A 17343-nucleotide genomic window follows, 5' to 3' on the forward strand; every position below is an offset into this window, starting at 1 on the left:
ACAAGTCTCGGTTAGCCTAACGCAGTACACGTAGCAAGGTGTATATACATATATTATACACACACACACACATACACACACACATATACACACACACACACACACACAAAGAAAAACAAGTAGATAGAATAGAAAAAATAGAAAGCTAGCGTTTGTTAGTTTATTAGTATTACGTCAGCTGTTGTAGACAAATGCTCTCTTAACAGGAGGTCTGATGATCTTTAGCTTAAAATGAACCAGAGCAAGGTCTTTCACACTCACTTCTGGCAATATAATGACATTGTACAGAGAAATAAATGAATCTGACCCTGCATCAAATATCTACACGGTTGTTCACTTAGACCTTTAGGATTCCGCGCTGCAGAATTTGGCTTGAAGGTTGATGACAATTTACTCAGGATCAGTGTTGGGAAGGTTATTTTAGAAATGTAATGGGTTACAGATTACAAGTTACCCTATTTAAAATGTAATAAGTAGTGCAACTATTTCAATTACTTTATTAAAGTAATGTAACTGATTACATTTGATTACTTTTTATGACTGTTCTAAAATCATAATTTTTTCTACTGTTCATCATTTGGAAACATTTAAAGCAGGCAGGTTTAACATTACAGTAGTACTCAACATTGATTCTTCACTTGAATTAAGATTATAATAATTTAATTTTAAAGCACAAGCACCACAAAATCAGACTTTAGGCACCTCTATAATTTGAGATCATTCTGAGGTTAAATACAGACTTACGATCATAACAAGATATAGTTTAATAGCTATGATACTGATTTTGAAATCAAATATTTGCATAGCTATGACAAGAAACACTGGCATCTAACAATGCCTTGGAAAAGCATATACATAAACCCTATTCTGTGTCCTCAACTCTTGAAACATTGGTATGTGTGTGAAAATATTCAGATGTAACCCTCTTTGTTATCATTAACATTTTCATAACTAGTTTAATTACACATTTTTTCTCAGTAACTGTAACTGATTACAATTACATTTATTTTGAGTAACACTTCATTTTAAGGTGTCGTTGTTACACACGTTACATGTACTTACTATTATAATAACAATAAATTATGCTTAATTGAATGCAAGTAACCCTAATCCTGTAAAATGTATAATTACACTGTAACAACGACACCTTAAAATAAAGTGTACCTTATTTTGTAATTAAATTACATAATTCCATTACATGTAACTAGTTACTTCCCAACACTGCTCAGGATGTGATGAAATCGTGCAGGAAAAGTGAATGTGTTGACTTTATTCCTTGATAAATTAAGCACTTTTGAGTTTGTGCTTATTCTTAACAAAACCAGATGAAGTGGAGTTGATATTTTAGGGTAGGATGCTATATAATTCGTTACTATGTTCTCCACGGCACAGATCTCCCGCTGCGTCAGACCGTCGGGGAGGAGTGTCGTGTTCATGCTCAACTGGAGGGAGAACGAGTATCTGACACTGCAGGTGCCGCAGTCTCTGGTCAACAGCAACCCCTATATAAAGGTGTCTGCACTCTCCACACAAACACTCCTGTGCTTCATTGCCATGAATAGTGTGAAAATATTAAGGGTCTTAGAAACAGGCTTCTTTTTCTTAATGCAAAATATATTTTTTCTCATTTACACATTTTTTAAATTTTCTAGTAGGCACAGTCATGTTTTCTTAAGATTTCTTACCACAGATCAATAGGGGTGTGAATTGTCACTGGTTTCACGTTTCGATTATGATTATCATGTCAACCATTAGATTCAATTCGACATCACGATGTGTCGCCTCCTCAGTTTTCAATATTATGGCACATGGCTACATTTTCATATTCATTTTATATCATATTTATTTTGTGCATTTTTATTAAATATGACCCTGGAGCACAAAACCAGTCATAAGTAGCACAGGTATATTTGTAGCAATAGCCAAAAAAACATTGTATGGGTCAAAATAGATTTTTTTTTTATGCCAAAAATCATTAGGATATTAAGTAAAGATCATGTTCCATGAAGATATCTTGTAAATTTCCTACTGTAAATATATCAAAACTTAATTTTTGATTAGTAATATGCATTGCTAAGAACTTAATTTGGACAAATTTAAAGACGATTTTCTCAATATTTGGATTTTTTTGAACCCTCAGATTCCAGATTTTCAAATAGTTGTATCTCGGCCAAATATTGTCCTATCCTAACAATACATCAATGGAAAGCTTATTTATTTTTATTGATGTATAAATCTCAATTTCAAAAATTGACCCTTATGACTGGTTTTGTGGTCCAGGGTCACAAATTATATAAGCAGGCTACTTTTTAAAATAATTACAAATTAATAATGAATTAAAAAAATTGCTAAGAATTTAACCAACTAAATATAGCTTTGAAACATATAAGCAAATATAAACTAATAAAGGGAGGAAAAGATAATTACAAGTGATAAACGAAAAGTACTTTCAGTATCTTGAGAGTGCTTTCTGTATCCAAAAGTTTACAGACAATCATAGTTATGGGTTTTTCTTTTTTACTCAGCATTATTTTTGTTTGATTGTTACTGATGGCATCATAGACAGGCTTTGACAGGCTGCATTCACACTAATGCACAGATCTGTTTCGATAGATGATTTGTCCTGTTCTGAAAACATAACTGACTCTGTTTACATCGGTTTCGTATCATGTAAGTAATCGGAGATGCAAGTGCATATATATAACCGCAGCTGCGATCGAGCTTCAGATCGAAAGTCTTGTCAGTGTGTGAGTTTCATGCATCTAATACATACTGCATTCCAAACAGCAGAAATGAAAGCATATCTAAAGTGAAACACTGAAATAACGGCGAGTGGAAGCACACACTATCAAGCAATGCGCATGTGTCTCACAGCATATGTTCTGTGCAATGAAGCCGCCACGATTGTCTCTAGCGCACACAAGTGCCATGTGCGGGAAAAACCAAGCGCAAGAGAGAATCTCGATGCATCGGAGAATCGATTATTTCCAACACTGCTACAGATCATGTCTTCTTGTGTCCTGTTCTTCATTCAGCTAGGGCAGCTGATATCATCCACCTGTAAGGAGCTGCCAGGACCCAAAGAGAGCAGACGCACGGCGAAGGAGCTCTGGGAGGTGGTGGTGCAGATCTGCAGTGTTTCCAGCTAGCACAAGCGCAGCAGTGACGGTCGAGTGAGCCTTCTCAAACAGAGAGGGTCCTCGCTGGGCATCCTGCCCCGGTGAGACACAGGGACCGCTCCATTGTACATAGAGAATAACTCTAAAACCTGCCCTAGATGACTTCCTGAGGGAAAAAATCATACAGAGCCTGTTTCAGTGTCTGCAATATAAAATAAAAAAATCACTGCATGATTTTCTGATAGACTATTGCCTTCAAAACATTCAAACTATTTTATATTTCAAACTATTTCAGACTGAAAACATTTTTTTTTTTACTTTTAAAACTTTCTGGTCTGCTTTCTCAAGCCAACTTCAAAGTTTGTCATGTTGAACTTTTTTTTAAATCTAGTTCTCCATGTTATGTTAACGCATTGTTATATTTTCTTTTGTTTGTGCTTTAGGAGCAAATTCATGACTTTTATGAAAAAACTATGGGTAAGTGTAAAATTTCCAAGTACAAAGCATTATGTAAAAGTTTATGGTATCATACAGAGAGCTTCCAGTATTAATCTGCGATATGATTTTGGGTTTTAGGAGCCGCTGGTTTTGACTACACTCATCTCTTTGTTTGTGCGGCTGCACAATATTGTACGGGTATGTGCTAACCAGTGTAGAGGAAGTTATTCAGTATTGTTTCTAGATTGTAGGTGTTTTGGTTGCCGGTTTATCTTTTTGTCATACTGTAGAATGACTTAAAATAAACTAGTCATGTAGGTAAACAATAACAAAACAAATAACAATAGAATAGGTAATAAATTGAGAAAATATTATTTCTGTGGATTGATTCCAGGTCATTATGTATATGATTTTTTTTATTTCTCAGGATGATATAGTGAATGAAGTGACAGCTGAGCATATCTCCATATGGCCTTCATCTCTTGCCAAGTACGTCAAACATGCCATTAGATGAAGAAATGCTCCTATGTTAAAATCTGTACATGTAATAATTGTTTTGATGGTGTAATCTTGGTGTCAAATGTTCTGACGATGATGATGCAGTTTACAGTCAGTGGATGTTGAAGCCGTGGTCGTCACGTTGAAGGAATTGGTGAACTATGCTCTCAGCCTCAACCCCAACAATCAGTCGTGGCTCTGCACGCAGGCCGACATTTACTTTGGTAAGTTGAAGCTATGTATGAATGAAAGTTGAAACCCTGCACTCATACTGCAGAGAGAACTAAGTACTAAGTCACATGATTTGTGTAACACTTTAAACAATACACATTGTTTCACAGCAGCTTTACAGAGTTTTGTGATGTTAATGCTAATTTGTTTATACTCAGTTTATAGTATATATCGCTTTATGAATGTGTGTATGTATGTATGTGGTTATTTTTGTTGTTGTTGTAAGCTGGGCTAATTAATTTTTGATGTGATATGGAGGCCTAATTACCATTTGGTGATGTGTATCACTGCCATGGTTAAGAAATGCATATAAATATCAGGTTTTAAGATTTTAGTCCCAGCCCTAAGCAGTTCAACTTAATATTAAATTGAAATTCATGCTATAATACTTAAATTTACTCAAAGTCTGATGTAACTAAAACATACAAAAGTATAAAATATTTGCAATGTTTTGTTTTCATCAAAATATTTTAACTATTTACAACACAGAGACTGACGCTGAATGTTCATAATTAAAGTGTTAATAAAATATAATCAAATAACTACTCAGAAAATAAAGTTTAATTCCTGAATAAATGTTTTGACATTTAAACAATTAAAAAATATTGGCCTAGTCTGTCAGATGCACGATATTTTATAGAGATGAGTTCATAGAGATGCATCTTTTTAAACAAAGCCTACATTTTTTTTTTCAAGCAAATTATTTTTAAAATAGTTTTTCATGGTCAAATAAAGCAATAAGCCCCAAGAAGCTGTGGTTTACAGTGAATTTATAACAGCTAAGGGGCATTGTTAGGCACGACGTGAAGCGGAGTTCACTGTAAACCACGGTTCACGGGTTAACAGAAGCAGAGAAAATAAAACAGAGCAAATAAAGTGTAATGATATAAATAAAAACAGTATTCTTCCACCAAACAATGTAGTTCCTCAGAAACAGTTGTGGTTCCAACAAAGTGGTTGCCCAGCAACACACAGACGTAAACAAAGGTGTATGTTTGTAGTGTAATTTACAACAGCTTCGAACGCGGCTCAGCCAATCAGAATCAAGGACTGGAACTATCCGTTTTATAATACAGTTTTAAATCGACCCAAATGCTAAAAAAATGCCCTATTTACAGTACTTGTAAAAAGCAGAGCTGCACGAGCCTATGGCGCCAAAGCCCACCAAAGCCCGCCAGAATGGGCAGGGCATCTGGCTATATAAGCGGGCGTTCGCCACAGGATTCTCAGATTTCTTCTCCTTCAGCGATGACTCTACGTTTTACGCTGATCCCAAGCCTGCTCGCCGTTGACACGCCTCGCAGCTGGATTGAGACCTCCCGTTGACCCTGTTCCCTGCTGCCATCCGGCGATTCTGAAAGATCTTATTTCTAGCAGGTAAGCCCTAAAAGAGCAAAATTCTAGCGACGTTGTTGCAAATGTCGCGCTGCGAGTGTGGCTCGTGCAGGGAATCTTGCATGATGCAGAAGGGCAGTCTGGGCAGCCCCCACGCAGAGACTGCTCGCTTACTGAGTCGGAATGCTCACTCAGAGCAAGAGTCTCGTTCTTCTCCACTCGCGGACCACCTTCATTGAAGACAGCCCCGCTCTTCCGTTTCTCCTCTCTCAGCGAGCCTCGGAGAGAGAAACAGCAGAGTCAGGGAACTAAGCAACCGGTCTGAGCGTTCGCATGCCGGCATTGTACCCGCGTACTCGCTCTCCCTGTTGCGATTTGATCCACTGCAGAAGGGCAGTGTGCTGTGCGCTCACTGAGGCAGAATGCCGCAGCAAGGGTTGTCCGGTTAGGAAGCAGAGACTTTCCAAATGGATAATTGACGCTATTATGCTAGCATACTCTTCTTGGGCCTTCAATGCCCCATGGGAGTAAGAGCCCATTCAACTAGAGGCGTTGCCTCTTCCTGGGCATGGTCTAGCTGTGTGTCAATTGCAGAAATTTGTGTGGCGGTCGGCTGGGCCTCGCCGTCCACATTTGTCAGATTCTACAGTCTGGACATCCCGGCCTTACAGGCGCGGGTCCTTTCTGCATAGCAGGGCACTCTGTCGTATGACAACCAGTGCTTGGCGTTTGCCTCCTTCATGTACGCTCTTGGCCCTCAGTGAGTTCCGAGGCTGTACTGAATTATTTCGGGACGATGATACAAGGCAGGGCCGACCTCTTGTGAGTTTAGCCCTACTGCATTTTGTGGGGCTTCCCTGCAAAATACTTGGTCCCTCTGGGTCCCCTTGGGTGCTCGTGGACTGCCTTCAATGAGGCAGCCCCGCTCTCCCGTTTCTCCTCTCTCAGCGAGCCTCGGAGAGAGAAACAGCGAAGTCTGGGAGCTAAGCAACCGGGTCTGAGCGATCTCATGCTGAGAGAAAGCTGCGTGCTCGCCCTCCCCGCTGCACGTCGATCCGTGTCTTGCGCGTCGATCATTTTTTGAAAGCATTCGATCAAAGCAGAACGCTGACATGAAGATCAGCGCCCCTCGTTACATCTATCTTTCTAGGTTGATCGAAGCAGAACGCTGTCACTGACAGCTTCGAATTTGTGTGTGTCGCTATGGCTGCGCTCACGGAGACGGGCTGCTTTTACCACGAAAGCAGTCTGCCCCTGTTCGTTCGCGGAAGGCGGCTCCGCCTCCCTGCTCTCATGTTTCTCTCCTCCCAGTTACCTCGGAGGAAGCAACGGTGAGCTCGCGGGTTGAGCGATCAGGCTTGAACAATTTCATGCTGGCACACATCATGCGTGCTTGATCTGCCAGTGTGTGTTACACGTGAGGATCAGCGCCTCTCGTTACACCGAGCGGCTTAATCCTCCTAGACAGATCAAAGCAGAACGCTGACAGCTTCGCATTTGTGTGTGCGTCGCTGAGCCCCGCCTCCCCCGCTCTTGTATTTCTCTCCTCCCAGTTACTCGGAGGTGGAAATGGCGAACCATGAGTGATCAGGCTTGAGTGATTTAACGCTGGCAAAGCCAGCATCACTCTCCACGCAGCTCTTTGATCCTCCAGTGTGTTTACACATAAAGATCATCAGTACTCCTCTTCTAATAGTTTTATAGTGAGGCAGCGCGCATGGGGCTGACTGCTCTCGCTATGAGTGCATTAAGTCTAGCGAAGCATTTTTTGAAAGCATTTTCAAAGAAAACAAAATTCCTCTTCTGAGTGTGGGGTCCTCATACGGCGACCAGCTACTCGAATTAATCCAACCCCTTGTCACGTGGGCTGAGGCCTGGCAGGCCATCCCCGGAGTGCCAGACTGGGTTTTGGGGATAATAAAACGAGGTTATGCACTGCAATTCGCTTGAAGTCCCCCGTGATTCAGCGGTTTGGTTCCCACCTCGGTTTAGAGCAAAGACGCACACGTCCTGCGCTCCGAGGTGATGAATTTGCTGGCGGTAGGAGCCGTAGAAATGGTTCCCCCAGCTCAAGCTCCACAGCCGCCATTTCCTCGTCCCCAAAAAGGATGGCAATCTAAGGCCCATCCTCGATCTCATACCTCGACGACTGGCTTGTTCTGGCCCAGTCGGAGGCAGAGCTAATATCACACAGGACTCTCCTCCTCAGCCACCTGGAGTGCTTGGGACTCAGGGTCAATTTTGCCAAGAGCGTGTTGTTCCCCAGCCAATGAATATCGTTCCTGGGAACAATTTTCGACTCGGCCCAAATGAGAGCTGTAGTCGCGCCGGAACGGGCTCTGGCCATACGGAGGCTGGCGACCTCCTTCGAGATTGGTAACGCTAATCAAATCAAAATGTTTCAGAGGATGCTGGGCCTCATGGCGGCGGCATCGCCAGCACTACAGTTACCACGGGTTCCATCCCATGCATGGCGTCACGAACGCCTGCAGATCAGGGTGAGTCAGGCCTGTGTAACAGCCCTGGCCCCCTGGAAGAACTCCCGCTGGATGGAACAGGGCATGGCCATGGGGATGGTTTGCAGAAGGACATTTGTCACGACAGACGCCTCCAACTCAGGTTGGGGGGCGCTGAGTGAGGGCATACCGACTTTCGGCCACTGGTCGAAGGCGGAAAAAGGCTTCCACATCAACTGCCTGGAAATGCTAGCAGTATGTCGAGCCTGTCAGTTATTCCTGCCAGTCCTAAACGGACAGGTCCGTGGTGTCCTACATAAATCGCCGGGGAGGCCTCTCCTCGAAGCGCCTCTTCACTCTGGTAGAGCGCCTCCTGGAATGGGCTCAACTCAACCTACGCTCGCTGAGAGCAGCACATATACCGGGCAAATTGAACCAAGAAGCGGACATGTTATCAAGGAGCAATGTCCCCTCAGGGGAGTGGACGCTCCATCCGCAGACGGTTCAGAGGATCTGGGAGATCTTCGGCGAGGCCGAGGTAGACCTCTTCGCCTCAGAAGACAACTCTCACTGCCCAGTTTATTACTTCAAGACCAGGGGCGTGTTGGCCCACGATTGGCCCAACCTCCTTCTTTATGCTTTTCCCCCAATCGCCCTGTTCCCATAGGTAATCAGGCGAGTAAGGGAACAAAAACACAAGGTTCTCCTGGTGGCCCCTCTCTGGATGAACCAGCTGTGGCTATCGGAGCTGATTCAGCTGTTGGCAGCGGCCCCTTGGCCCATTCCGTTGAGACGGGATCTCCTCTCTCAAGCGAACGGGACAATATGGAATCCTCGGCCCGATCTGTGGGCCCTTCACCTCTGGCTGCTCGACGGGAGCCTTCGAGCCTCCCAGAGCGAGTCTTGAAAACAATTTCGGAGTCTAGAGCCCCATCTACGAGATGCCTCTACGCCCTTAAGTGGTCTTTTTTCTCCGCTTGGTGTCTAAACCGCGGCAAAGACCCTCATACTTCCGATTTGACAGAGATGTTGTCATTTCTGCAAGAGCTGCTGGATAAGGGACACTCCCCATCCACGCTCAAAGTCTATGTAGCCGCTATAGCGGCCTCTCATGCCCCTATTGCAGGCCAATCGGTGGGCAGAAACGGCGCGGTTATCCGCTTCTTAAGGGGCACCAGGAGGCTGAATCCGCCTCGTCCCCTAACCGTCCCTTCATGGGATCTACCCACTGTACTGAGGGCCCTGAAGGGCCCCGCTTTTGAGCCGCTACAGTCTGCCAACATTCAGTCACTATCGCTGAAGACTGCTCTGCTTCTGGCACTGGCATCAGTAAAGCATGATCGGAACAACTCTTTGTCAGCTCTGGTCATAAAGCAAAGACTCTCTAGATGGATAGTAGACTCCATCTCGCTAGCGTACTCTTCTTTGGGCCTTCAAAGTCCCATTGGAGTACGGGACCATTCTCCCAGAGGCATCACCTCGTCTTGCTATCGGAGCTAACTCAGCTGTTGGTAGCGGCCCCTTGGCCCATTCCGTTGAGACGGGATCTCCTCTCTCAAGCGAACGGGACAATATGGCATCCTCTGCCCTTGCAGGCCAGGATCCTTTCTGCTTGAAGAGACACGCGCTGCGTAAACAGATCTGGCAGAGAGCCCTTAGCCGTATCACGCTCAAGCTCTCTGGAATTAGTTCACCTGTTAGCTCTCGACCCCTGGGTGTTGAAATTACAGGAGTACTCTTGAATGATTAACCAGGCCGGGTGTGACCTCAGGAAGCTCAGCCCATCTTAGCTTTGGGTTGTTGTTAACTTCTCTATGGGCATTGGTTGCTTATGGAAGTTATGATACTTTTAGTCGTTCCACTACATTAGCACGGCGTGATTGTACTGTGTTCCCATAGCATCTTAGCAGACGCAGTACGGAACGAGTACTGCGTTGCTAGCCGTGCTATGTAGCCGCACGACTTAGTCGTCACTTCAGTCGAGGTAACCTGAGAATCCTGTGGCGAACGCCCGCTTATATAGCCAGATGCCCCGCCCATTCTGGTGGGCTTTGGTGGACTTTGGCGGGCTTTGTTGCCATAGGCTCATGCAGCTCTGCTGCCGAGCCATTGGTTCATATTTTTTATATACTGCACTAACCAATGGCTGTGCAGTTTCACTGCGTGATTGAAAAAAGGCTTCAGTTCAGGAGAAAAAAGGCTTTTTCTCATAGCAAGACGCAGTACTCGTTCCCGCATCTCAGGGAACCGAGGTTACGTTAGTAACCGAGTACGTTACTCTCGTTGATAGCAGCAATAGCAGAGGAGCGGATCCAGCGAGAGCTTGATGGGGCGACGCAGAATCAAAAAGTTTTTCAGGAGTCGCGGCAGTAGAGGTGGCGCAACTATAAAGACATGTGAATAATCCCGCCCACTCTAAATCGATACAAATGCTGTGTTCACGCCTTATTATAATTACCATAATTTCGAGATGACAGCATGTGACGTTCTACTCGGAGCTTGTTCATGTCCTCGGACTCTGAATTATGCTTTTCTATAGCCCGATTCGGACAGTAATTTTATTATTATTCCTTTATTTAACCAGGAAATCACATTGAGATATTGCTATCTCTTCTTCCAGTGAGACCTGGTCAAGACGGCAGCACATAAAGTTTCATACAAAAAGAATCACAGAGACAGTACCACAAGTTACACAATCAAAAGGCTTTTTCTCATAGCATCTTAGCAGATGCTGTACTCGTTCCCGTATCTCAGGGAACCAAGGTTACATAATGGTGCTTTTCCACTGCATGGTACGGCTCGGTAAGGTTCACTTTTTGGGGGTTTTCCACTGGGTACAGTACCTGGTACCTGGTACTTTTTTTAGTACCACCTCGGTTGGGGTTCCAAGTGAACCATACCGTTACCAAAACGTGACGTGTAAACTCTGCTGATCACGAATTGGCCGGAGAGAATCGTCACTACCTGCGTCACTGAACTTGCGACACAAACACAACAGAACCACTAGATTTAAATCAGCACAGCCAGCGAAGGATCGAACGCAACTGTTTTGAACGAGCGCACCTTTTTTTAACAACCAAAAAGTTTTGTTGTCTGTTGTGGAAGAACAGACGTTCCTCTCGTTGATAGCAGAGGAGCGGATCCAGCGAGAGCTTGATGGGGCGACGCGGAATTAAAAAGTGTTTTTTAGGAGTCGTGGTAGTAGAGGAGGCGCAACTATAACGACATGTGAATAATCCCGCCCACTCTAAAGCGGTACTGAACTGCAGTGGAAACGCAAACCATGCTGAGCCGTGCCGTGCCGAGTCGTAACACGCAGTGGAAAAGCGCCATTAGTAACAGAGTACGTTTTTATGTACTAAACTCATGTTAAATTTTCTCTTATTTTTTTCTTCTTTTGTTCTTTCAGTGACCAACCAGTATTCTGCAGCGATGCACTATTACCTGCAGGCAGGGACCGTGTGCTCAGATTACTTCACTAAACCAGTTCCTCCTGACGTCTACACCGACCAGGTGCTGGAAATCTGCAGAACAACCTTATGAACAAATAAAGAACATGCTTTTTTTTCTACTTTTGGTTTGTTAGTAAAGTGCCCCGTAGAGATCATGTGATGCTGGGATACTGTCAGGACTGACGCACGCTGAATGTTTCTGCAGGTTCTGAAGAGAATGATCAAGTGTTGCTCGCTGAACTGCCACACTCAGGTAACAAACCGCTTCACGAGTCTCGTCTCAGAGGATTGCACTGCGTCATTCATGATGTTATTGTGTGCACTCTGCAGGTGGCTGTTCTCTGCCAGTTTCTGAGGGAAATCGACTACACGATTGCAAAGCTCTACAAGAGCAAAACTGGTGAACTGCAATGCATGCAAAACAGGTGAACTGCAATGCATGCTGTATCAATACCTGATTTACAAAGTCAGGAACGATCTCTTATGGGGTTTTTCTCCATTCCATCAGTCATGACTCTATGGATTCGTTCTATGATTACATCTGGGATGTGACGATTCTGGAATATCTGACATGTATCCTTTTTAAAGAAGACCCAATCTCAGACCAACACGATTTAGCTGTTACCAGTCTTGAGATCTACTTTTGCAAATGTATTAATAAAAAGAATTGAATAAGCCTTTATTCAGCACATCTGTTCTGTTTTACCATAACTTTTGCCTTTAGACATTCATCATAAACGAGGAGAGTGACAAAAGACAAGTTGCGGTAAGCCGATTCATTTATCTGTTGATTCAAGAATCAGTTACGCTACGCTGAGTGTCTCAAACATTTATTTCAGATACAGCAGAAATGCAATCTAACAATATGTACCAATATTTAATTTCAGTGCAGTTTCAAAGCAAGATTTGTACAAAAGTTGCTTAATTTTCAGATGGAACTATATTAGCCATCACAAATTAAACTAAATTAGCTCAGTACACAGATATGAAGCTAATGATGGTTAATGTATTTGAACACAGATTAAGGCCATCGGACAGACAGAGTTAAACTCCAGTAATCCAGAGGAAGTCCTGCAGCTTGCAGCGCAAAAAAGGAAGAAGAAATTCCTACAGGCCTTGGCTAAACTCTACTTTTAATTTCATTCCAAAAGAGTGTTTTTTTTTACTGGGGGGAAAAAAAAAAAAAGTTTTTTTTTTTCAAATAAATATGCCTATGCTAATTTATGTTGTGTCCTATTTTTATAATATACAAATGTATACATATATATATATATATATACACACACACATCCAATTTTCACAATTATGTGTCAATAAGGAACAATGAAATGCACAATTTAATCTTTTTGGTAAAGTTGAAATGAGCAAATGTAAACATCTTACATTCTATATACAAATGAACATTATGCTTAAATTGTGCTGTATAATAAAGAACATTATGCCGACAGGAAATTTGATGTGTTCATGAATCACATTTGAAGAAGTCATCATTTGAACTTTAGAGAAAAAAATAATAAAACAGAAAATATACAAAAATACTACAGCAATCCTGAGGCCTAATCTTATTTTTTGCACAATATTTTTCGTACTGTACAGGGAAACCTAAGTTGCCTACTCATTATAAAACAGTTGCAGTGCAGTTTCTTGAAGTCTATTTTGTTACTTAAATAGCAGTTTAAGCCCTGTGCACATAGTACATATTACATGTAATGACCTGAACTCGAGATGAAGTCTAGACCTAGTGTAACAGTAAATATCACAGTACACTGATCCTGCTGTATGAACACTAGTGTTAGCTGGGTTTCTCAGCGCTGCTTGGTGGTGTTGGTGGAAACAAGGGCTCCAGGCTTTTTGACTGCTTCTCCTGAGCATCTTTCTGTAAATGAGAACATGACATTGATTAAAAAACTGTTAAATGCACCTGGCTGAAACAATGCCATGAGCACAACACGCTCATAAATGTTCCTCATTCCACCTCTAAACTTCTGCATCCGTCGATTGCGCTGATCTCAATTATTAATATTAGTTAAGCACTAGACTCACCAGCATGCAGAGGTAGTCCACGTGTGTCTGAATGTTGTGTCTGTCCTCAGACGGCACTTGGCCAAATTCTCTCAGCTGTGCACTCTCATAACACATCATGGTCTCCATGAAAGGAGCCATCCAGTTCACACAGGTCTCAATGGCCTCCCACTTCAGTCCTGTGTGGAGGACAAACACTTCGCCTGATCTACACTGAGACACATGCTCAAAACTACTATTTTTATGCTTTGCTCAGTAATATAAAATACACAAATACAATGCAAATTTTGATGCAGTTATTTTTAAAAATGTATGTTTGCCATAAGAACGTGTGCCCTTTATGTGTACAACAAAACGTCCAAGTATCGCCAAGTTATGTTACCAGACCTTATTTTACTCATGAACTGAAAAACCCTGTAATAAAAAATGCACAGGAAAATCCTGATGGAAAGGGTATGACACTGGCTAGTTGGACACTGCATTATGCGGTTCTTTCACTGTCATCTTTAATGTTTAAATGCTTGTTTCATTGCTTTTTTGTTGATTTTGCTTCCATGGGCGCTTTTGATAAAAAAAAAAAAAAAAGTCGCTTTGGATAAAAGCGTCTGCTAAATGACTAAATGTAAATGTAATGTGTCAGGAAGAACTAGCATTTACACCCTGCACACAATGTGGGCACATGCATATTGAACTGCTTCAGATTGGTTTAGATGATCACTAATTGATCACAAATGTACACTAGCTAACAGCTTTAGAAACACGAAGAACTTATATAACAGTAGACCTTGCAAATTAAAATCTTACCCGATACTTTTTGGACGACATCAGCTGACATGAAGTGGCAAAAAGCAGCCGCTGCTAAGACTCCATATTTAAAGTCCAAAGAGTTGATATCAAGGATGCACAAATCCAAGAGCTAAAACAAACACAAAAAGCATATTCAAATTTTCACAGTAGTTGTCAAGATTAGAATAGTGTATAATGGTGTGGGGAAAGCGCGAGTACCTGTGTGATCTGAATGTAGGTTTCCTGAGAAAACTGAGGCACTAATAGATTGGTGACGTCATACAGCGAGGCGATCTGAATGTAGAGCTTCATCCACGAGAGCACAGTCTCCGGACAAAGATCCCAGTTTAACGCCTGTCGAGTACATAAAGACATGTTTAGATAACACACACATCCACAACTAAAAGTTAAATACTTTCTCATTCTATTTTTTTTATTAGATGTTTTTTATGTTCCCGGTTTTCAACTTTTCTATATTGATGAAAAGTAGGGGACATTCGTGCAAGTAAATAATTGTTCGAAAAATAAATCAAAAATAAAGATGTATAAAATGCAACAGACAAATTAAAAATATTTGAAGCCCAATTTGATCCATTTCAGTATAATCACATGCTAAATTGTATATATTGTTTTCAACATATTATGTTGTTTTTTTATATCTATTTATCCATGTTTTGACATTTTATTGATAAAACTGATTTATGAATTTCTGTAATGATTTTGCATCCTCTCTCCCGTCAGGGGTCTCCAGAGCAGAACCAGAAGTGATTTCTCTGTCCACACCTTCAACATGATCAGCTCCATCTGCAGGATCTCCTCCTCCAGACAGGCTCCGTCAGACACAAAAGCCAGCTCAGTGATTTTTGGAGGATATATTTCCTATAAGAACAAGGAACATGCAGTGATTCATTTCCTATGCAGACAGTAGCTCCAGTGTAGATTAAAAAAATGAGACTTGAAGATTATTTTTGACACACTATGCATAGGTTAACATCACAACTTGTACATTAATCAGGCATGCGATCAAAAAAAATGAAATACATTGTTTTAAGTATATATATATATATATATATATAAGTGCTGTCAAAATTAGCGTTAACGCAGGTGATAAATTTTTTCAGTTTAACGTGTTAAAAATATTTAATGCCATTATTGGGTGGCGCTAGGGTTGGCACTCACAACTCCTTGAGAAAAAGTGCATTTATTTAGTCGCAAAACGTCTTTACGATCACATCAAACATTTGATGTGACGAGACATTTCAGACGCGCGCTCCAGCTTCACTTCAGCGACAGGCGCGAGTCAAACGTGCGCGGAAATGGTACTGTGCTTGCTGTAGCCTGTGTATCCTTTCATATCAGAGCGTGAAATAAACTATGTGCATGCACTGTCGTGGTCAGTTAAGTCATGAAGTTACCAAAAAGGCGATTATAGCTGCCTTAAAACTGTGCGTGCATGCAATATATTATCGATAAATCACATGTAAGAACATGTCTCTGAAATGGTTCTCAAAACTGTCCTGGAGCAGCCCAGCACTGCCTCACTCATCTAACACACCCGATTTAACTCATCAGCTCATTACTAGAGACTTTAAGACCTGAAGTGTGTCAGAAAAGGTAAAGAGATTTGAGAGAAATATGATGCGTGTCACAGATCCGTGTCACGTTCAGCAGCGGCAGCTCTTAGAGTAATAACAGCCGAAACAACCTAATAACCAGCTGCTGTGATGTCTGTCAATCAAAGAAAGAAAAAGAAAAACGAGGAAATCAATAACTTTTATAGCTTTAAGGATTCATCTATATTTAATTTAGAATTTAGTGTTTGATAACTTCATTTTTAATTTCTGTATATTTCTGCTGAAGGGCCCAGGTAAATATGACATTTATTATAATGGGTTTATTTGAAGATTGTTTGAAGTTCACTTAAATTAGAAGTTATTTTTTAAAGTCTAATAAATGTTCAAATTTATAGCTCTCAATTATACTGTAATGTTGAATGGCTATAGTCAATGGTTAAATAATAGGGGAAAAAATTTCATAGAGACGTCAGTAATATTGGTATCAGTGATACTGGCCTTCAGTCATAAAAAAAGATGCCATTAAACAAATATACTGTCTTAATTTTTTTTGTACATTCATTTGAAGATTGAATGTGAAATTACTGCAATATAAAAGTATATTTAAAAACTTTAATGTTAGGTGGGATTAATCGTGATTAATTTCAGAAAAAAATGTAAGATTAATTCGTTTTTACAAATTTACTATGCTCGGTTTCTTTTCATTTATTTTGAACAGACAGTAGTACAAATTAAAAAAAAAATGTCCACCTAAATGTGAAAATACTAAATATTATTACATTGTTATATATATAAAATCTGCAGTATATATATACATACAAGGAATAAATTCTTGAAATATATTTGATTTAGTTTACAGATAAACAAGGGGAAAAAAACAGTGTGACACGTAACGTAGCCTATATACACTGAGTTTCAGTTCATTTTTGTGACAGTCTTAATTTGTTCACAGAAAGGAAACTCAAATGGCAGAAAGCGGCATTCTATTTGTTTTCTTTATTTTACAAAAGCACAACGTTTTGTTTTCATTGTGAGTTTACACAAATAAAAGCAGACATTTATACAGTGATGCATTATTAATAAGACAATAAGTGTTTAAAGTTGATTCTGCTGGTATAAGGAAACAGTTGAAGTGATCATGCCGGTGCGCACACACACACACACACAAACACACACACACACACAAAACACATCAGTTCCAGCATTGCTAACTTGACAGCGCAGTTGGTACTTTATCAAAATAAAATACAGTGAACCAAATATCAGCGCACCCGCCTCTGTGTCACCGTTGGAACGCGACTGAAGTACAAAGCCTATAATTTACATAATAAATAATAATTTAGCATTCAGATACGTTACATCGCAAACATGGAAATATTATGGAATATTTGGATTTGTGCTGAATTAGAGAGGTAGGATACATGCGCACAAA

General features: G+C 41.2%; 1 protein-coding gene and 1 pseudogene across 1 annotated transcript in view; one reads left to right on the forward strand and one right to left on the reverse strand.

The window, feature by feature from the left end:
* The window catches only part of LOC107700651 (integrator complex subunit 8-like), a 34460-nt pseudogene extending 21738 nt beyond the window's left edge, over window positions 1-12722 (forward strand).
* A 213-nt stretch (window positions 12723-12935) lies between these two features.
* The window catches only part of LOC107700650 (G1/S-specific cyclin-E2-like), a 19564-nt gene continuing 15156 nt past the window's right edge, over window positions 12936-17343 (reverse strand). Inside the window, exons 8-12 of the mRNA XM_016502384.1 lie at window positions 15121-15216; window positions 14557-14691; window positions 14356-14467; window positions 13573-13730; window positions 12936-13405 (exon numbers count right to left, since the gene is read on the reverse strand). Of these exons, the coding sequence (XP_016357870.1) occupies window positions 13322-13405; window positions 13573-13730; window positions 14356-14467; window positions 14557-14691; window positions 15121-15216 (585 nt within the window). The 3' untranslated portion in view covers window positions 12936-13321. The remainder of the gene's footprint in view (window positions 13406-13572; window positions 13731-14355; window positions 14468-14556; window positions 14692-15120; window positions 15217-17343) is intronic.

Source organism: Sinocyclocheilus anshuiensis, unplaced genomic scaffold, assembly GCF_001515605.1.
Source record: "Sinocyclocheilus anshuiensis isolate Anshui unplaced genomic scaffold, SAMN03320099.WGS_v1.1 scaffold1360, whole genome shotgun sequence".
Taxonomy (NCBI): domain Eukaryota; kingdom Metazoa; phylum Chordata; class Actinopteri; order Cypriniformes; family Cyprinidae; genus Sinocyclocheilus; species Sinocyclocheilus anshuiensis.